The sequence below is a fragment of the Myotis daubentonii genome, chromosome 5 (assembly GCF_963259705.1).
Source record: "Myotis daubentonii chromosome 5, mMyoDau2.1, whole genome shotgun sequence".
Classification (NCBI taxonomy): Eukaryota; Metazoa; Chordata; class Mammalia; order Chiroptera; family Vespertilionidae; genus Myotis; species Myotis daubentonii.
In genome coordinates this window covers 52,217,619-52,240,066 of record NC_081844.1, presented here as the reverse complement: position 1 = coordinate 52,240,066, position 22,448 = coordinate 52,217,619, and the positions used below count along the sequence as shown (strand labels likewise).

At 38.2% G+C, this 22,448-nt stretch overlaps 1 protein-coding gene across 3 annotated transcripts in view; it reads right to left on the bottom strand.

The window, feature by feature from the left end:
- Positions 1-22,448, bottom strand: part of TLL1 (tolloid like 1) — a 170,855-nt gene that overhangs the window by 80,459 nt on the left and 67,948 nt on the right. For all 3 annotated transcript variants that reach the window (XM_059697778.1, XM_059697779.1, XM_059697780.1), the window contains 5 exons: positions 15,092-15,202; positions 11,639-11,719; positions 9,760-9,912; positions 9,118-9,235; positions 609-787 (listed from right to left, as the gene is read on the bottom strand). In XM_059697778.1, coding sequence (XP_059553761.1) covers positions 609-787; positions 9,118-9,235; positions 9,760-9,912; positions 11,639-11,719; positions 15,092-15,202 — 642 coding nt within the window. The remainder of the gene's footprint in view (positions 1-608; positions 788-9,117; positions 9,236-9,759; positions 9,913-11,638; positions 11,720-15,091; positions 15,203-22,448) is intronic.

The window sequence follows — 22,448 nt, the reverse complement described above, 5'->3', positions numbered from 1 at the left end:
TGTACACACATCAACTGTCAGAGAAAATTAAATTTAAATTATGTATTATATTTCAACTGCTGAAAACATTCTTAAATATTTGTCTTTCGGGCAGCTAGGTTTAAGAAAAATCTCAAGGAAACTAGACTATCCTGGGATGACTCATTTCACTGGAATTTCTCCAGAAGTTGTCCCTGATATAATATAGATTCCTATGGTAGCAGCACATTTGGCAGTAAACTCCAGACTCTTCCTAAATCCATACAACATAAATATAGAGCTAAGTATATAAAATGCTTTAAAATCTTTAATAATATTTATGGTTTAATAACCTACACCCAGTTTTGGAAAACACAGAAATTTAGAAATAAAAGAGCTAAATAAAAGAAATTTAGAAATAAAAGAGCTGGGGGGGGGGGGGGAAGCAAGCCTAAAAAAACATAAGATCATTTATTCTGAAGAAAATAGAACATCAGCATGGGTATTTTTTACTTAGGTGAAGTATTAATATTAATTCTATCATATAAAAAACAAAACAAAAACACAGTTTACATTTGTTAAGAAGTTAAATGATAAAAAGTACAAACACAACCAAAGGAAACTCAGTCACCCTGAACCCCAATTCTCACCTGGCTGGATGTTTTCTCTTATGATGGTTACATGGTTATCTCGATCTGGTCGCGTGTGTTCATGCCAAAAGCCTATCACATGGCCCAGTTCATGAACAACAATTCCAAATTTATCACAGTTCTTGCCAATGGAGATTGCCTGAGGTCCATTACCCCGCCGACCTACATAAGAGCAGCATCTGGAATAAAGAAGAAAGAGTAGATGGTGGTGGAAAGGGCAATGCTGGATGAATTGAAATATGGTCAACTTTTGCTAAGAATTGTGATGAACTATAAAGTCCAACACAGTCAGAGGCAGAATAACCTTTTATTAATAATTAGAGGCCCGGTGCATGAAATTCGTGCACGTGTGTATGGCGTAGGGGTGGGGGGGGGTGTCAGCCCAGCCTGCACCCTCTCCAATCTGGGACCCATCAAGGGATGTCCAACTGCCAGTTTAGGCCTGATCCTGGGATTGAGCCTAAACCGGCAGTCAGACATCCCTCTCATAATCTGCGACTGCTGGCTCCCAACTGCTCGCCTGCCTGCCTGCCTGATTGCCCCTAACTCAGTGGTTCTCAACCTTCTGGCCCTTGAAATACAGTTCCTCATGTTGTTACCCAACCATAAAATTATTTTTGTTGCTACTTCATAACTGTAATGTTGCTACTGTTATGAATCGTAATGTAAATATCTGTTATGCAGGATGGTCTTAGGCGACCCCTGTGAAAGGGTCATTCGACTGCCAAAGGGGTCGTGACCCACAGGTTGAGAACCACTGCCCTAACTGCTTCTGCCTGCCAGCCTTATCACCCACTAACTGCTCCCCTGCTGGCCCGGTCTCACCCAACTGGCCTCCCCTGCCGGCCATCTTGTGGCTGTGGGCAGCACCATCTTTGAGGGCGTGGCAGTCAATTAGTATATTCCCTCCTTATTGGCTGTGGATACCACCATCTTTGAGGGTGGAGCAGTCAATTAGCATATTCCTTCCTTATTGGCGGTAGGTGCTGCCATCTTTGAGGGTGTGGCAGTCAATTAGCATATTCCCTCCTTATTGGCTGTGGGCGTCACCATCTTTGCAACAGCATGAGGGTCAATTAGCATATTTCCTCTTTATTAGATAGGATTATGGCTAATTTCTAGTACCATGGTTAATTTTTATACAACAAAAGTCTCTAAACAAATGACTTGAAGTTCTCTTATACTAACTCATATATTAGACATATGTCTTAAATCATTTTTAGAATATGAATTAGAAAATAAAATACAAATGTTGATTAATGTGTTACTGTACATATAGTTAAATGCAAGACTTAACTGACATTTATTTCTAATATAATTTTTTATCCTCACTATCCATTATTATATTAATTTGTTAATACTGGTATCTGACAATAATCTAATATTTCAGTATTAAATATAAAAACAAAGTTTATTTAGGAAAAACAAAATTAAATTTATTTATGAAAGATGTTGGTTAATAAAAAAAAGAAGCATTTTTCCTACTTATAAAATAACTTTTTTAAGAAGAAATTTTTAAAAGAAGTCAATTGAGGAAAATTAGTTTCGAAGGTGAGTTATCTAAGGTTAATGGTTCACTTGGGGAGAAAAAACTGACAACTGGTAGAATTATGAGAGTTATGAGATTGTGTCAAATGGTCAGCAGTTACCTAAGTGTGACATTCTATTTCACCTTCTGAAAGAATCTCCTGAGCTATCCAGGGTATCTTCCTGCAAGTTTTCTTCAACTTATTGGTATTTATAGACTTCAATGATGTTTCCCTACCTTAAATATAGAAGTTCCATTTATTCATTTGTATGTGTGTCTATGTGTGCACACATGCATGTGCATGAGAGTTCATGAGTGTACACACGTGTAAGGGTGGGCACACAGGAATATCCACTTTAAAATAAGTTTTAAATGGTATAATAATATAGTATAGTAACTACAATTATATAAAACTTTATTATTTACATAAATAATATTTAAAGCTTTGATCATTAGGATTTATATTAAAACTAGAGGCCCGGTGCACAAAAATTTGTGCACTCGGGTGGGTCCCTCAGCCCACCCTGTGCCCTCTCGAAATCTGGGGCCCCTTGGGGGCCCCTTCCCCTGGCTGCTGGCACCAGTTTTCCTCCGGTGCCCGGAACCCAGGCCTTCGCTCTCCGCTGGGAGGGGCCCACACGGTGGGCGAGGGGCTTAGCTCTTTTAAAAATACTTCTGAATGTTTGGTAAATAACCCTGTAGGAATCTACTTTCTGAAACATGCTGGTTGTTAAGGGCTGATTTGGGTAATCAACAAAATGTATGTTAAAATCCTAATCCCCAGAACCTCAGAATGTACCTGTATATGGAGATAAGATCTTTAAAGAGGGGATTACATTAAATTGTGGTAGTTCCAGTGGGACCCTTAGCCCATCTCACTGAAGTCCTTATAAGAAGAGGAATGTTGGGGTCCAGCCCCAGCAGGTCCAGGGGTTCCCAAAGAAGGAATGACACAGAGGCAGCATTCAGGTTATCATCATAGCCAGGTTCTCTTTTTATTGTCCTGTTGCATCTATATTTATACTATTTGATCCTATAAACATGCCTCTATAAGCTTTTTTTTTTTTTTTGCATCGGGTCCATTTATTGGGGGGTCAGTCAAAGGGGGAGCTGGCTAGGGTGGGGTAGGGCAGCAGCTTGTCTGGCCCCCGAGAAACCCAACTTAAGTCCAGAGCCTCGAGGGCTTAGAAGCCAAAGTCTTCCTCCACCTTTATCTGCACGGGGGCCAGCTCCGGAGTCAGCGGGACTCCTGCCCAGTGCCCTTCCTATGGCACTCGCCGCCTCTTCCAACTGCTGGGCCCCTCCCAGGGGCCGGGCTGCTGGCTTCTGTGGGCACTGGCGTCCTCCTGGGCGGGGACAGCCCCTCTTTCTCTGGAGGCTCGTTCTCAGCGTTGCCTGGGTTGGGGGCGTCTCTGCCCTGGCTGCCCTCGTCCTCCAGTAAGATGGTGAACTGGCTGGCCCGGTAGTTGTCACCGTAGGAGTCCAGCACCTTCATGAGGAACCTCCGCTCCTGCTGGAGTCTCCATGTTATCCTCTATATCTGATGGAGCCTGTTCAGGACCCGCTCCTTCGCCTGCTCAATCTCCCTGCAGCGCCGATCCAGCGCCTGGTACTTCCTGCGATTGAGTTCCTGTTGGCGCCGCCCTTGCTGGCCTCAGGCTGCCTCCTCCTCTTCGTCTCGCTCCTGGAGGCTGGAGCTGCCCAGACCCCCAGACACGAACTCCACTTCGGTCTCAAGCTCGCTCTCCAGGATGTGACCACCTTCAGCGGAGGCAGCGCCAGCTCCCAGCCTGGAGGTGCTGAGAACTCCTCAAAGCCCACAGCTGCCATGGACCCCTCTCTCTTTTCCAGCTCCATTTCTCCCTGGCTCCCGATGCAGAACTTCCAACCTTGCAAGCCTCTAGTTTAAAGTGGCTTGCGAAACTACAGCCCATCCGATTTCACAGCCAGGCACCCAGGCCCTGGCCGCTAAGCCTCCTGGGAGTTGTAGTTCTCTATTTCCGGCTTGCCTCCCTCGCCCCACCCCCACCCCAGTCCCAACTGAAAGGCCCTGCTGGCTGGTCTAACCCTGCGGCCAGGCATCTGAGTCACCTCGGGTCTTTATTCCTGTCCCGACACCATGCCATCTGACCATGGAGACTCTCCTCTTGCGAGGCCCCTGGGTCTCCTTCTGGGTCGCCTCAGCCCAGGTACTGGATCACGTGCCCCAGCAGCGATACAGCCCTGGTGCCTGGGTCTCCTTCTGGGGCCTGGCTGTATCGCCCCCGGACGGGATGGCGTGCCCCAGCTGCGACGCAGCCCCGGGCCCTGGGTCTCCTCAGCCTGGGCACCGGATTGCGTGCCCCAGCGGCAAAAACAGCCCCGGCGCCTGGGTCTCCTTCTGGGTCTCCTCAGCCCAGGCACTGGATTGCGTACCACAGCTGCAACTCAGCCCCGGGCCCTGGGTCTCCTTCTGGGGCCTGGCTGCGTCGCCCCTGGGGTCCAGATGGTGTCCCCAGGCAGCTATACAGCCTGGCCTCTGGCCCCGCCTCTGGGTGTTCTCCCATCACTGGTGATCAGTGATCTGAGAAGCCAGGCAGACATCCGCCTCTTCCCTGCCCCACCCAGCTTCTCCCATTACTGGCCCAGGGCTGGCAAAGGCCGCCAGGTTCTCTTATCACAGAAGCCGGCAAAGGAGGCCTGGCTTCTCCGAGCAAAGGCAGCTTGGTTCTCTGGCTCTTGGCTGCCGCCTGGGTTTCCGATTGCAGTCAGCGGCAGGCAGCTTCTTCCCTCCTTCCCCTTTCGCCTCCCAGCATTGCGCCTATGTTGGCAGTTAACTGCCAATCTTAGTTGGCAGTTAATTTGCATATAGCCCTGATTAGCCAATGAAAAGGGTATCGTCGTACGCCAATTACCATTTTTCTCTTTTATTAGATAGGATAGCTTATCTATAGGACCACCCTTCTAGACAGCAATAGAGGGCAATAAATAATTGGCATTGAATAGTTGGCAATCATGATGGATCAGACACCAAACACTTCTTCTAATTTATTAAACTGGAAGAGAAAATTGTCAAAAATTAATTGCCCAAATGATTAAAAAGAATTTCACTAATTTCAATTTCCAGAGTAAGTACATTTGATAGTCATTTTGATTGTTCATAAATACAAACATTTGTCATTCTCATGGTTTCTTTGGGTATTTAAATGCCTAAATATTTTAACCTACACCTTCCCAGTTACATGAATTAATTTGACATTATTTATGAATCTATTATAACAGTTAATTAAACTTAATAAATGAATAATAGAAAGAGAAAATTGGCAGAGAAACAAGCAGGGAATTGTGTTTCTGCTCCCAGGTAGTTTTGTTTCAATAGTATGTTGTAATCCACACATAGATAGTTATTTAGTACATACCCAATAATAAAATATTAGATGTAAAAAACCCACAAAACGTGCAGATTTTGGAGAGATTTAAATATTTGCTGCCATATAGCAATAGTGACAAAAAATGAAATATCTGATAATTAGGTAGTAACTAAATTAACCACACTGAGTCATTTTTGCTGGTCACAATCACAGAAGAAATTACTTTGCAAATCAAAATCTGGGAGATAATCAAGAAGAAGGGTCCATTTATTTAATGTCAAACACCTTTTGTAGTGTACTTTAGCCCATAGCCCTCTCCAATAAATAAGACGGGGTCCATATGGGAAGCAAAAATACATTTCACATTGACTTTTACAATGGTCCTGTGAAAGTAGAAAAATGTGGTAATATGACCCCTGACATATTTATTATAAATTTATAAATTGCCTCAGCTGACTAATACAGGCTCTTTCTTTTACTTAGAGGAAAGTCTAAAGTACTTACAAAAACTCTGAGATCCTACATGATCTTCCCACACAAATGCCTTACCATCTCCTCTCTTACTGCTGTCCCGTCACTCACTCCGCTCAGCCACGCGGCCCTGCTGGGCCCTGAGCCTGTAGACGCGCTCTCGCTCACAGCCTTGTGGCTGCCTACTCCCTCTGGCAGGAACTCTGTTCTCCCCTACATGCAGACGTCTCACTTCCTCATGGCTTTCAGGTCTTTGCTCAAATGCCCTTCTGTCCTACATACATCGCTTTACTTTTTGTCCTAGAAGGTAGTGTTCATTAATACACTTTATATTTCACTTATTTCTGTGTTTCTGCTTCCTCACCCTAGAATGTGAGTAAGCTCTCTGTGGGCCCACCATTTAACAGCTTTGTTCACTGCTGTATCTGTGGCCCCTAGAATACAGCTCAACATAGTAGAGCTCAACAGATACAGGGAACAGATTGGTAGTTACCAGAGGAAGGGGCTGGGGGTGAGAGAAATGGGCAAAGGGGGTGAAACGGTACCAACTTCCGGTTATCAGTTCTGAGGCTGTACAGTACTTTCCTTCAATACCCCTTTCAATTCTTACATTCTTTTATTTTGAGTTACACACAATGTACTTTAGCTAACATGTAAGTGGTCAGTATTTTCTAGGTCCCTAGTTGTAAAGCAGTTGCTGGGTGTCGAGGGACATGGAGATCAGCTAGCTGCCCTCATCACTGATGATGGCCGACAGGGGAACGGACAGCAGAAATGTAACCATGAGAGCTGTGGATAAAGCAAAGCCCCTCTGTGGGCAGCTCAGAAATGACTGAGAATGAAATATGTGAAGGATACCCACTGTTGGAAAATGAAAGCAGAGGCATTCCAAGCGACTAACATACCACGAGCAAAAATATGAAGAAATGATAATGAATGGGGGAAAGTAGTTTAGCAGGATCAAACAAGTGAAACGTAAAACTTTGAAAAGAGCCAAATGAATGAAAGAAAATGAGTATGAATTTGTTACAAACAGAAATTAAGCAATAAAATAACAAGTGATCCATGCTTTGGATGTATTTGCTTTACAAAACTGAAGGGTGGGAAAGAAGAAAGATCTGACTGAACACATTATGTGTTTAGAAATATGTAAGCTGAGTTACATCCTTTTCTATTAAATAACCAGAAGGAAGGACAGTCCAGATTTAGACCTTTTAAATATTAAATAGATATAAAAACTAGGAAGCATTTCAAAAGTAACCAAACCTCATCAAGTTAAAATTAGAGTAACTTAAAAGAAAACATCACTTGAATAAGTCATAACTAAAAAACTATGGTGCTATCGAAAAATATATAGAAAATAAATAATGTATCATTTTTCTTAATGTCACTCAGAGCCGAAATAAAATCCATCAGTTTTAAGTTAAATGATCTAGGAAAATATGATAGCACAAAGCCAAATGACAATCCTCCCCCGCCATATTTCATGAAATATACTCCCCCCACAAAACAAACAAACAAACAAACAATAACAACAACAACAAAAAACATCATTAGGTCAAAAACTATTTCCTCCAAACAAATTAAGCATTTATTTTTATTTCCCTGTATAAAGTACACCAGAGGGCATCCAAATAGATATAAGTGATTAGAGAAACTTCCTCTTTATAGAAGAATTTGAGCTAATCAATGTAGGAAGGATAAGAAAAGAACACCATTAGGAAAATCACTATAGGAAAATCACTATTTTGCAATGATGGGAACTTTTACGGTGGCAGGATGTGGCTGTCACCATTTGAATCTATTGATGCATTTAAGAAAAAAATCTTTATTGTTGAAAGTATTATACCAGGAATATGTGCCCTCCCCACCCCCCCCAACCCCCCCACCCTGCTCCATTGACCTCTTCTAGGCTGCCCCTGTCCCTGACGCCAGGCCTTCACCACACTATTGTCTGTGTCCATGAGTTATGCACATATGCATACAAGTTCACTGGTTTACCTTTTCCCACCCACCCAACCTTCCCTGCCTCCCTCTTAGGTTCCAGTCTGTTCCATGCCTGGCAGGTCCAGGCGCCTGTGCCTCCTGATGTGATGCAGTGCAGACAGCACATCCTGCCCCCTGCCAAGTATTCTTAGCAAGCAAGCAAACCAAAATTCGAGCTGACTTTACATATGTTAATGTAAGTTCCAATGAATACAGGGAAGAAGAGTTTGAAAACTTCCCCAATCGGAAGCCTTTTACAGTGTACCGCATTGCTGCAAGAGCAGCTATTACTGCAACTTGGCTAGATGATGGGACTTGTGGAGAGACGCGGCGGCCGAAGAAGCTTCCGAGGGAAGCTGTGGTAAGTTCACAGCATTCCTTAAATGTTATACCAAGGAATGTGGAGTTTCTCCTCAGACTAGCACTTCCCAAAATGTGCTCCAAGACACTGGTGTGTGATTGTCGCTTTTAAAAGGGTGAAATGGGTGCTCCTTTCTTAAAGTAAGTTTACTTATTTATTTTTTTAAAGTAAGTTTAGAGGAGCCTGTTCTTCTCCATTCCTTTCCATCGGTTGAATAGTAGCAATGTTCATCAGCACACTGCTACAGAAATGGCTATCAACATTTCATACAGCGTTTCCACAAATTACAGGTGAGTTGTAATGGGCAAAGGGGGTGAAATGGTACAAACCCCCTTTGGAGAGAGTTTTTATCATCATCCTGGAAGAAGCAAGTCTAGAAAAGAATCTCATAAAAGTGTGGTTTCTTGCTGTGACCGGCATTTTGTGAAGGTAACTCTAGTGGCAGTGACTTGGTGAGGCAACGCAGGAGAGCAGCTGGGATGGATCAGGTGTGAGACGGCCAAGACATGAATGGACCAGGGCACTGACGTAGCACAGAAGCGGAAACCAAAAGACAGAGTGAACACCAGGGGAAACTTAATGGCTTGTGGAGGAAGCACAATAGAATCACTAGCTCAGGCGCGTGGGACGCAGGCACTGCCACGCGAGAACACAAGGAAAAGCAGCCAGGGTCACGGAGGAATGCACTTGAGATTCATGCACGAAGGTCAGTGATCCAAGAATATATTTACTTAGAATATATTAGGAAATGAATCCTGCCTGTGGATTTTTTCCCCTTCTAAGTTGACGTAAGTCATCCTTGGTTCTACTCACCCACAAGGCCTGTATGTGAATACAATGTAACTCTCTTCATCACTTCTCTCAATGAAGGTCACGCATGTGTGCTTCTCCCAGTGCCTCATGGCCTGCTTGAACATGGCTCGCTGGCTGCCTGGAAGAATGGCATGACATGAACAAACAGCGTCTGCCCCGGAGAGGGCTGCCACACGTGGACTCCCCTGTCCCCAGTCTGGCCGAGCAGTTCAGACGCCACCACTATCATCCACCAAAGCGCACCAGCCTGGGGCGCCACAAGTGAGCCATTGTTAAGGATGGACACTCACCTTATAATCAGAGGGTTCAAGCTTACTATCTCTACAAGTATGTGTGGACAGGGCCCTGGGAACGGGACATACATGTTTCCTGTCCGTTGAAGAGAAACCAGCTTCCAGATTTAATGGACACATTTGAAACATGGTTTAAAAGCCAGGACAGTGCCTGAGACTCTTACAACTCAAGACTCAATAAATTTTTCAATTACAAAACATTCTAAACGAACAACTGAGGGAGAGGAGCATATCTCAAGTTTGGTTTAATACTACATTTTATAGATTAATATTCTATAAAAATGTCCCCTTTAGCTGTATGATAATTATTATTTCTTTATCACAATAGACATGTGGGGGAGTATCTTACCAGTGAAGTTGCCTCCTATAATGTAAGGAATAACACCTCCGGGCCATATTCTGTCTGTTCTTGATGTAGCAGCTCTCGGAACTCGATTTTTCTCATTTTGCCCTGAGAATTTTAGAGGTACTTTTCCCTTAACTGTGCTGTTTTGTTCCAAGCCTGCAGTGACATTTAAAAGATTCTGTGAAACAAGTCCTCGGGCAGGGAGTCATTTACCCCTTAGAAGACAAAAGTTAAAATGTCTTATTTACATATTTGTATAAGTACTAGTATGTGTGAAGTGATGCACTAAAGACAAGCTTCATGTATACTACGTACTTGAAGAAAGTATTAAAAGATTTTAAGTGTATCACATTAAGTCTATTTCTAAATGCTCTATGAGCAGATTCTAATGTATTTTTATACAATAGCCTACAGTGGGTAGAAGTTAGGTAAACTTTGCAGGCCTCAGAAAAATTCTTTTATGTAAGTATTCTACTTTAGTAGACCACTAGGAAATTCACCACCAATATAAAAGACATTGTTCAAAGAGTTCTATGATATTCAAAACTATTCCTGCTAAATCCTTAATCATTTTTTAGCATTGATATTCTATAGGACAGATTAAAATTATGAATATTACATTAGAGAGAAAGTGAAGGAAATAACGTTAAGACAGATAAGGGCTCCGCTTCCTGGGACAATGGCTAGCTCCATCCCAGTTTCCCGTGGACTCATACCCAGGTACACAGCAACACCGATGCACAGTGAATAGGTCAACATAAAATGCAGTCGATCCTGGAGCATCTTTCAAATCTGTAGTCGTTAATGTGTCTTGATGGCCTTTCATAAATGTTTGCTACTAAATTTGCAGAATTATTTTTTCTTATTCATCTATCACTGCCAACACAAATATCCTATGGCCAGTAGACACTTCAGACACAATAAATATTGACTATATGCCCTATGCCACGTCCCTAATGTATTTTTTTAAATTTTATTTTCCAATTATAGTTTACATTCAATATTATTTTGTTTTAGTTTCAGGTGTACAGCATGTCTCTTTAATACCCAGGAGCAAATCATCTTTGCTTGGAAAAATTAAACCATCAATTTAAGGGGTTAGAACAGGGGTAGGCAAACTTTTTGACTCGAGGGCCACAATGGGTTCTTAAACTGGACCGGAGGGCCGGAACAAAAGCATGGATGGAGTGTTTGTGTGAACTAATATAAATTCAAAGTAAACATCATTACATAAAAGGGTACAGTCTTTTTTTTGTTTGTTTGTTTTATTCATTTCAAATGGGCTGGATCCGGCCCGCGGGCCGTAGTTTGCCCACGGCTGGGTTAGAATATGAAATTTGAACATTCTTTGAAAAAAAAAAAAACAACCCAACTCAAATCTACAAATAGGGGCTCATAAATTCAATACTATAAATATTAACTAATTATGAATCCAGGGGGCAGTTTTTCTAAATGTGTTTTTGGAAGGGTCAAAAAAAATTCAGCTACTCTTTAAAGCTAATAAACGTTTGTCAATTTAAGTGAATTTTATTTCAAGCAGCCAGGATATTTTTCATTTGATTAAAACTGATGTAGTTCCATGGTTAATAAAACACCGTGGTGTGATACTCCATTTACTAGAAATACATATTAACAATAATATAAATACCTAATGCGTTTTTAAATAAGGAGAAGCTGAAAATAAGTTAACAAAACATTGCAATTGTCCCCCATTAAGTTCTAAAGGACTTACATCAAATATCAACTAACAATAAAAATAAGGGACTCTTTCTTAGCATATATCCTTCACATACTTTGCATCATAATGGCAAACTGAACTGCTATGAGTATAATATTTACTGTACATCAAGTCAAGCGTCTGCAACTTTAAACATTGATATACCAGAGCCAATTCTTCTTATCCTGTCTATAAGTTGGTAGAGGGCCCCTCGTTTCTTTGACATACCATGGTCTCCATATCCACCTTAAAAATAAAAATAAAATTGTTAGATCAAACACTGTATTTTGAAGCTCTTGTAAATAAACAATAGTAATAGGCTACACTAATGTCTCTTGTGACATCTTTTTTTAATGTGGTCTTAGAAAGTTAAAGGCATGAATGTCCATAAATCTTAGACGAGGAGAACAATTATACATTAGCAGATTTTGGTAACTAAAACTAAGGCTGTGAGGGGAGGTCCAGAGAGCACTCTCCATGACTTTATTTGGACATCACGGAAACTGAGTCATCTATTGGTAATTTGAAACATTTTTCTTCGCTGTGGCAATGACATCACATGGGATGACAGCAAGTTGTTCTGCCCTGTTGCCTGCATTCTAGCTATTTCCCCAATGCAAACTGAACATTTGCAGACGCCAAATCAGCAAATGGAAATAAAAACAGTAGAGAAAACGGAGAGAGTGAATTTTGTTCCCAAATTATGATCAAATTTACAAAAATAGATGTAAGTAATTTTATAACTTAAAAGGCAGAAGCAAGGGTCAAAAAAAGGAAATATGTTTTCTTGCAATTTTAACAACAAAGACTAGAATAGGTAGATTCCTGTCAGAAGTGAGAAAACAGATTATTTTATGAAAATCAAGTCCTCTTATTCTAGGGTTTTAATAAAAATGCTCTCTCAACTTTACCACCTAGTTTCCCTTCTTGAATTTTTAATAGACAAATTACAAAGAGGTATCATTGAGCAAACAACCAATATGATCACGAATGATATCAGAACAAGTGCAAACAAACTCATACCACGAACTCATGAGTCTCTTTGGGCTAAAACAGTGAAAGAGGACCAGAAGTTCATAAAAACAGCAATCTTGACTTTGAACTCTTGCCTCTCAATATCTGTTTTTCTCCCTTTGAAATTAACACTGTAACTTAATGACCTATATTGAAGCTATTAACAAAATAATAAAAATTATTACCATATAAGCACCTTATCAAAAATCAATTAGGTCCTTATAAGGTAAACATGTTAGAGTGCCTGTTCACAGTCTAAGATTCTGTTTAATTATCTGCATTACATGGTCACATTTTTGCTGTGCCCCTTGAGAAAAATGTTTAAAATTTTTTTCATTGAACATTTTAGAGAGATGAGATAATACTTAAACATGTTCATTCCTAAACAGTTACAAGAAACATTTTTAAAGGATGGCATCTATATGTTTAAAGTGACCATTATGTAACAATTATGTTTCATATTCTATAGGACTGAAACAGATTGTAAGAAATAAATGTCTTAGTATTAAGGTAATTAGGATTAGAGTAATTTTAGACTTGACAAATAAAATGTTTCAAGGCTATCAAAGTGAATAATGTTTTTATATTTAGGATTTTTGAATAATTTTTATAGGCATGGAAATAAAATTCTATCTAGATAGTTCACTGGAATAGAAAAAAAAGAAAATGAATGAAATAGGTGGTTATTTCTCACATATTCCAAAGACAAAATGAAAATATTCAAACTAAATAAATATTTATGGGAATGACCATATATTTTGAAATTAGGAAATAAGAAATAGAATCAATTCAACAAAAACTAAAAAGAAAGGAAAAAGATAAAGTAAAAAATAAAACAGAATATTTTTACATTGAAATGTAACGGAATAATGCAAATTACTTTCAAACACGTACCTTTCACATATTCATTTAGACTATGTTGTTTTTATGATTGAGAGTATAACCTGTTTTATGCTATTTACCTAAAATAATGATAATTTTTTCCCAACTATTACTATTTCAGAGCTTAACTATAAATGAAATGACAAAATTAAATAGTATTACCATTTTTTAAATCACAGAAAATGAATGCTCCCAGTATGAAGAGAGACAATGGGTTAAAGAAATGACCTGACCAAAGTTGAAGCTAACAAAAATTTATGTAAGAAATGAAATGTAACATGATAAATCAAGGATTTGCTGAGTTGTTTCACTGCTCTCTTGTCCAAATCCATTGTCTCTGTGGCCCGGTTAAGTGTGAGATAGCAACTGGAGAGTTGTCAATACAAGTGTCCTACAGGAATGTACTATATGTGAGCACACTGCAATGTAGTGTTCCTCCTATGTTTGGGATATGTTTCAGAACCTACACATAACAAAGCTTAGAGCATACAATTCTTAAAGTACTATGTATTATCATTTTAAATAAATCTGTAAGTTGTGTTATGATATAAATTTCTTATATGTGATAGTGGTATTTTGATTATATACAATAATATCTTTATTTTCAAGAAGTGAATGCTAATCTACTTAATATAAAAATGCTATGTAGTTTGCAATTAATTTCAAAATGTTTTATGCATGCTGATGCATGTATACATGCACATACACACAGATCAAATATGATAAATGTAACAATTATTGAATCTTTAAGTGGGAATACCATTGTGGTGGTACCTCTTACACTATCCTATCAACTTTTCCAAATTTGGCATAATCAAAAAGTGCAAAAAAAATCAAATTGGACAGAGATATTAATTCACAGTAAAAAGTCTTAAGCCAAGTTTTTGTCTGCTGCATACCACAAATAAAGTATGTATTTTATTTTCCATAGAACAGAAGAAAATAAAAATAGTACTGGGTTTGAGGGGAGATTCAATGAGATCAAAAAGCACTACATTGAGTGAATTTTTTAGTTATAGCTACAAAAAGAATTTTTAAAGTTGCAAATGTTCTCCAAAATATAATACAGAATAAAAATCATATCAAGATAATATAAACAATTTTCAAATTTTAATAAAAATATTTTAAAATGAGAACTCAAACAACCTTTTAAATATTACAAGTCTCATATAGGCACAATTCAAGCATGTCAAACAACTATAATTAAAATTGTCTTCCAGGTTTTCATAAAAATTATATTAAAAGATAGATGAATCTAACTAAGTCTGTGTATAATTACTCTATGAATACTTTACATTTTGCAACTCAATATTTGCAACTGGAAATGGGAGGCAACTGAATATAATGCTCAAGAGTGAAATTTGGCCTTCCTCGGAATTGAATTTTGGTCCTGACTCAGACACTTCTTGGCTGTGTGACAATAAGCAAACTATATAACCTTCTAAACCTCAATCTCCACATTTGTAAATCACAATTACTTTAGTATCTACCCTCTTGGGGTTCTTGGGAGGATTCAAAGAGTTAATATCTCCAAAGCACTTAAAGACCACAACCTGTTGGTTAAATAAATTAACTAATGAAATAAAAACTGCGAGCAAATCTTTAATTTCTAAATAGGCTCATTTGTGTCCAGGAAATCAAAGTTGTTCAGAGAGACATTATAGCATTTAAACAGTATATTCTCTTCTAAATTAATGCAAATTGAAACCGATACAACCGTACCTGTGGTATGTCCAAGTTTTCCAAAGGGGTTCTGGGTAAGGTCAATTGTTCTATCAATTTGAAAGATATTTAAGTCTTCATCATCTAAGGCAATATCACCCCAAAACACAGCTAAAAAAAAAAAAGAAAAGTTCAATTAAAGTGTAAAATATTTAAAAGCAAAATCAATGCAAACAAGGCTCATTAAAAGATCAGCATAAGCCTCCTTATTGATTTGAGTCCAAAATTAACCAATCACTAAGCACTATCAGAAATCAACATATAATAACTTTAGGAAACCACAAACTTAAGAGAAATAATAAATTAATCATGAGATAGTAAAATATGGACAAATGCCTTGAAAGTTCTAGGATACTTGTTTTTTGATATAAGTTTACAAATTTTTCTTTTTAAAATTTTGCTTTAGATTTTTCTTCTGCAAAACCAAAAGTAAGGCAACACATGAAAAATTTAGGAAGTGAAAAAATCCATGCTTTTCAAATCACTGTCCTTTACTGGATTCAGACTGTAATACTTATGAATTTTAGCTATAAAATGCTAGGTAATAAAATTAGTTATTTTGTGAAATTTAAACTTTAATCCTGAAAGTTATACAATGCGTTAGGCTTTGATCAAAGGTTTAACATATAAAATTATTTACCCAGTTTAGTTCCCTCATAAAAATACTGATATGTGATAAGGGATTAGGTTTATGTGCAAATCCAGAAAGGAAGAAAATAAAAATTAGTTCAATGTAGTTTATCAGTGCAACATACAGAAACATTTTTATTAGAATTAGAATTCTCTCGTTAACCCCTCTCTCCTGCTCTCATGTCAATGGAATGGCAGCCTGTTGAAGTAAAGAGATGTTTGCTATCCTTTACCATCATAGAAACAAAGTAATGAAAAGTCTGTAAAACAGTTTATAGCCCTGGCTAAGCGGCTGCTCTTGATACCTAAAATTGAATCCAGATTCTAATCAGTTTCACTCACAGGCAACAGAAACCTCTGATGCTCCACTTCCCCTAAAGCCAGACATCCCAGGAAATAGCGGCCTGCCTAAATAAAATATTTTGTTATTATTTAAAAGGCTTGTTAGTTTTCATAAAAATAAATTTTGCATTGTCTTTTTTCTTCTTCAAGATTTCACCCTACTTTAAAGTAAATCCAAATTTGGTAATTATTTAAATCTTCCATCACATGTATTTATTATACAAATTGTGGTGGGCACTGACTGGCAGTGACTCTCAGCCTGGCTTGCTTCCTTAGTGCTGGCGGGGGGCGCAGCTAGAGACACTAATGCTTCTCTAGCATCAGTTTGCATAGGAATCACAGTGGACTTGGTTAAAATGCAAGCTCTGATTTAGCTGGTCTGGAGAGAGGCCTCAAACCCTACATTTTTAACAAGCTCCCATTAGTACAAATAATTATCATCATCTATATTATTAGTATTTTTTTTCCTGCAAGAATAAACTTTTCCTTTCTTCTGAATCAGCTGGTTGACTTGAAAGCTGAGGCATTCAACCAAACAAAACACAGTTTGTCAGTACTACATTTATATAATAAAAGTAGTATAGTAAAATAAAACTCAAATGTGTTTTAGATTTTTATTTTCTTGTAATGACTTTTCACGTGCAATACGATTCATGTCTTGATGGATTATATCAAACAGAGATCAGCAGTCCAAGGATACAATACTTCACAGAAGCAAAAACATTATTTCTGGGGAGACGAAAAGGCACAAGGCCAGACAATTCTTAAGAGGAGACAAAACTTTTCTGGCGCACATAAGTTCATTTCTTATTTGTCATTTTTTCCAAACTAATAGCTTCAGAAGAGTTAGGTGGTTCTCAATATGCCAAGAATCGCTTCAGGAGAAAACCAAATATTTCTTTGAAAACAAGTAGTCGTGAGTGACTAAGCCAATTCATTTATGTGTAAACTTGATAGCCTGTTTAGTCTTATCGATCTTTAAAATTTGATATGATCAATAGAAAAAAATAGACATGTTGGAATTTTCAATCTAATACAAATTTTTTAATTGATTTGAGAGAGCAAGAGGAAAGGAGAGGAAGAAAGAAAGAAAGGAAGGGAGGGAGGGAGGGAGGGAGGGAGGGAGGAAGGAAGGAAGGAAGGAAGGAAGGAAGGAAGGAAGGAAGGAAGGAAGGAAGGAAGGAAGGAAGGAAGGAGAAAAAGAAAGAAGAGAGAGAGAGAGAGAGAGAGAGAGAGAGAGAGAGAGAGAGAGAGAGAGAGAAGAGAAAGGAAGGAAGGAAGGAAGGAAGGAAGGAAGGAAGGAAGGAAGGAAGGAAGGAAGGAAGGAAGGAAGAGAGAAAGAAACCCCAATTTGTTGTTCCACTTATTTATGCATTCATTGCTGATTCTTGTATGTGTCCTGATTGGAATCCGACCTGCAACCTTGGCATATCGGGACAATGCTCTAACCAACTGAGCTACCCAGCCCGGGCAGCTATCACATAGATTAAAATGCACAATTTCTTTCTTTATATTTCACACGTTTAAAGTTTTCCTTAAGGTGTCCTATTTCATCATGCTAAAATATTTTACTTAGCATTGGTATACTGGATCAAGACAATTTATATTAATGTGGATTTAGAATTTGCATTATAATCTAATATATATTTGTTATTTAGCTCCAAAATATTTGTAACTCTCAAGTGCACTTTGGAGTTTTCTGTTTTTCTTTCTACGGGGTATTTTCTATTTATTTTGCATTAAAAAATGAAACTAGAGAGAAAGTTTTAAAACTATGAATTATCACTCCTGTGCTCCATTTAACATAGTGATTTGAGGCTAGTGATAGCAGAAGTTGAAGCAATATAGGAAACCGGTTATAGATGACAACACTAGGGAAGGGCCCAAGTGCAATTATAACATTTCCTATCTGGAATTCTGCTTGGATTCCTATGGTCAAAAATGGGTTGAGAGCTAACCAGTAATTCAAAATAAAATGTCAAAAAGAACGATTTTTAAACTACATGGAAAACCACAAGTTTTGTTTTTCTCCTGAAGACTATTTGCATTCATCGTACTACAAAAAAATTTTTAATCAGAGACCAAGAAAGACAAAATAAACACATTTTAGAAAAGAGTGTTTGTGAGAATAAGTAGTGCAACATTGTGGTTCCCTATACCCTAATGTGAGAATACGTAGTCCGACACTGTGGTTCCCTATACCCTAATGTGAGAATACGTAGTCCGACACTGTGGTTCCCTATACCCTAATGTGAGAATACGTAGTCCGACACTGTGGTTCCCTATACCCTAATGTGAGAATACGTAGTCCGACACTGTGGTTCCCTATACCCTAACTTCACATCGTGTCTGTTCCACTCACTTCCAGATCCCCCAGCGATCCTCCGCCCTGCAGTTTTGAAGCTGGGGTCCAGGGACCAGTTTCAAGGAGGCTTCCAATCTGTGATTTCCTAAAAGCTGTCTGCAAAAAATATGCATGAGTTTATAAACACAGTCACCACATGTTCTGCAGGGGAAAGGTCACCGGTGGATCACACAAAGTAAAGAACCACTACTGCTGTAAAAAGCAGAGCCTTCCAGTCGACTCAGGAGAAAATACTTGCAAACTAAATACCCTCAAGAAGATGAATATATTTACTTGAATAAAGGCTAAGACATCTGATAGCTGATTACTGCTTGAGAGCAACTCTAATAGACAAGTGGCTAAGAGCCTCCTCAGGCAGCAGCTACAGAAAGCCCTCCCGGCAACCTGGTGTTCCCGACTAACCATCAGGTGTCTCATCGTTTCCATGTCCTGCCTGCACTTCTCTCAGAAATAAAGCAACACACGGGCTTTCATAATATGTTTTCAACCATCTGATTCCTCAATCTCAATTTGAAAACACTGACCGCAGGAAGCAAGTGCTGCTCACCAGTAACCCTCACTGCCAGAGGGCCTGACAGAAGGTAGGACCTCAATGTGTGTCTGAAGGCACAAAGAACATGTCAATAAGAAATGCCACGGGATGGGGGACACATTGTGTACAGCAAAAGGGAGGGTGGCCGTGCTACATTCTTCACAAATTTGTCTTAAGACCCAAAATACTAGCTATTCAACCATTCCAAGGAAGGAGTATTTCAAATTCTTCCAATCTAAAATGGATTAATTGTTTCATCAAAAACAATCAAAAGGCAGCTGCCTTTGTCGTTATTTCAGTAGTTTATATTAAGTGTAGTTATGGGAAATGTGTCCCCTTTTCTTTAGGCCCCACACGGATATGCTCAGAAAATGCATGACTGAACTAAACAGATCAGATATCATGAGATTTATGGGATTTGGAGAGATAGCTCAAAGACTCAACAATAGCCGAGAGCACTTTCTTATTACACTTTTTTCCATATAGATCTTGAACTTTCTGCTTTTATTGATATTGGATTTAGGGAGGAAACATTATGTCATGTGAAGGCCTGCTCCAGTCCCCAAGAAAGGCCTAGTGAAAATTTCCTCGGACAAGAGCAACAGTGAAGGCTCAAAAGTCAAATATTTTTACATGATTGACAACCTCTAAGAAAATTCCCAAGGAAAAGTAAGATCTAGCAAAACTTCTAATATATACATTTTGAAGACAATGTTTCACTACTTAAAAAAGAAAATAATTTTCTGGTGTCATTTCATATGCGCACACTAATTTTTTTCTTCCATGATGACACATATGAAAGTTAACTTAAGTTCCAAGAAACAATTATCTAAAATTTTAAAAGCTCTTGATACAATACAAAAATAAAGATACATTCTTATATAGACTCTCAGAAATACTCTTCCAAAAAATAAGGGTAAGAATGTTTTCCATCTAGCACATTCTTAAATTTCTAATAATAAAAAAGTATTTGCAATCCAATTATTTCAGTGTTTTTTTTCTTTCATTAAGAAAGCATCCCATGCAGTGTTTTATTTAAATAATTTATACTTTTTTTTTCAAGATCTGCATTTTCACTTCTACTGTATACTATCACAAACTGAACAAATTCATCTAAACTACAATTAAAGAGTGTGCATGCAGTTAGCTACAAATGATGAGCTCAATAAGATGCGCAACCTTTCCCTCATAAACTGAATTAAAAGGTGCTTCTGAGTAACATGACTCTTATGTGGCCACTTTAAAACAAGATGCCTTTATCTACCAAAGCAGATTTTTTTTTGGAGTGGGGGTGGGGGTGTGGTGTAATAGACTGTTTGGATCACTGGTTATTAAAATAAATAAATAAGTAAACTGTCCAAACATTCTCCAAATTTAGAGGAGAAGAGAACTGCTGCAAGAGTTAAACACAGTCTTCTTTAATTCTTTCCTGAACACGAAATAAAATATAATCTCAATACAAAAGCAAATGTTTGATCTGAAATACAAAACAAATAAACATGCATATACACATATACCACACTAGAGCAATAAATATTCCTCCAGAATATGGCGGTATTTAATAATAAAGTTATTTTTCATGATATGGAAGAGTTTCAAGATTAATCTAAATTGATCAATAGATTCTTAACACAGAACACAAGCAGCAAGTTGTCTTTTTAAATCTTTTTTTTTCTGTTTCAAAAGCAATTTTGCACTACGAATATGATTAAATGTTAAGTTTTCAAATAACATATCTTTTCTTTTTTTAAGTCAGAAAACCAAAATTTTCCCATAACAAAAGATCCATTGAAATACCATATCAATCTGCCTTTATAGCCCACAATGCCAGTGGATAGGATTTCTCAGGACATTTTTAAAATATCACCCATACCACAAATATTCGTTTTGAACTCTTTGTCTCAAAAGAGAAAACATTGACAGAAAAGAACTTTGATCACGAACTGTATAAATAAATATTGAAAAATTTTGATTCACCCTAATATTTTGTCGCAAGCTTTAGTTAAATGAAATATTGATAGTTCTTACATTTTTAAAAACTGCCTTCCTTATACTGTGCAAATAATGAATATACTATAATCAACCACTAGCAAATTTGGTTTATATTTCCCAGGTTGTACAGCTTGTAATGACAGAGCAAACACTTGTTTTCTTCTTTCCTTTACCCCATTATTATTTGCATTAGTGGCCAGTGTAGGAATCAACCCTGATACTTCTTTTTACATTAAGTCTGTTTATTTTCTAAATATTGACACTAGCTCTTGGAGTAAATCTTGATGTCTTTCTGGAAGTAAAACTGTTCATGGGCATTTACTACATCCTATTTTCTAAGCTATCTTTTGCCCACTGGCTGGTCTCCCCCCACACAAACAGAATAATCTTTTCTACCACTTTTTTCCATTTTCATTTGGTCTACTATTATGATAGGTTAAGAGAGAAAATGCTGCATTCCAACCTTTCTGGTTATTATTCATCATTGTAAAACATTTCCTCTTGGGCCCAAGTCAGAAGCTGGAGTCCTTTTACTTCGGTTAATATCTCCCACTGTACAACCCACAAAACAACATGTGCTCAGCGAAATAAACTTTATGAAATTTAAAAATGCACCGACATTCTAAAACTTGACTCCACATACTGATTTCTATTTCTTCTCTTCATAGTCCTAAAGACCTTCAACAATTGAGAGGATAGATAATTAAAGGAACTTTATTCACACCGAAACAAGCAAAAAATGGAAATACCTGTGACATGTCCCTAGTCAAAATTATTTTCAACATTTTAAACTTTTAAAGGTCCATAAAGTGTCAGGAAGTTATACTAATATCAAACGTGTGGTGCTTACTATTAACGAAGTAGCCTCATCACCATTATCCCCTTTGAGCCTTGGAAAACTCTAGGATATTGATTCATACTACTAGCCTGCTCATAGAATTTACTTCTTAAAAACTCACTATTCCTTACTACTTATTGTATTGTTATAGCAGTTTATTATCACTGACTTTAGTCATTTGTCAAAGTTAGATATTAAGTCGGAAGTGCTGCCTGGCTAAAAATTTCAATTTGAGGTCATGTTGGTGACTCAACCACATGAAGGTGTCATGTGAGATCTGAAGGAATAGGTGGTTCCTTTCTTTTTAGATTTGCAGAAGCAAGGATGTTACCTGTACTGTCAGATAGACATTATATACTTTGTTGAAAAATGGAAATGTCCAGTTTTAAAAAATGTGCCGAGGACTTGAACAGGCACATCTCCAAAGAGGACAGACAGATGGCCAATAGACATATGAAAAGATGCTCAACACCACTAATCATCGGAGAAATGCAAATTAAAGCCACAATGAGATATCACCTCACACCTGTCAGAATGGCTACCATCAATAAATCAATAAATAAGAAGTGTTGGAGAGGATGTGGAGAATGGGAAATCCCCATGCACTGTTGGTGGGAATGCAAACTGGTGCAGCCATTATAGAAAACACTATGGAAGT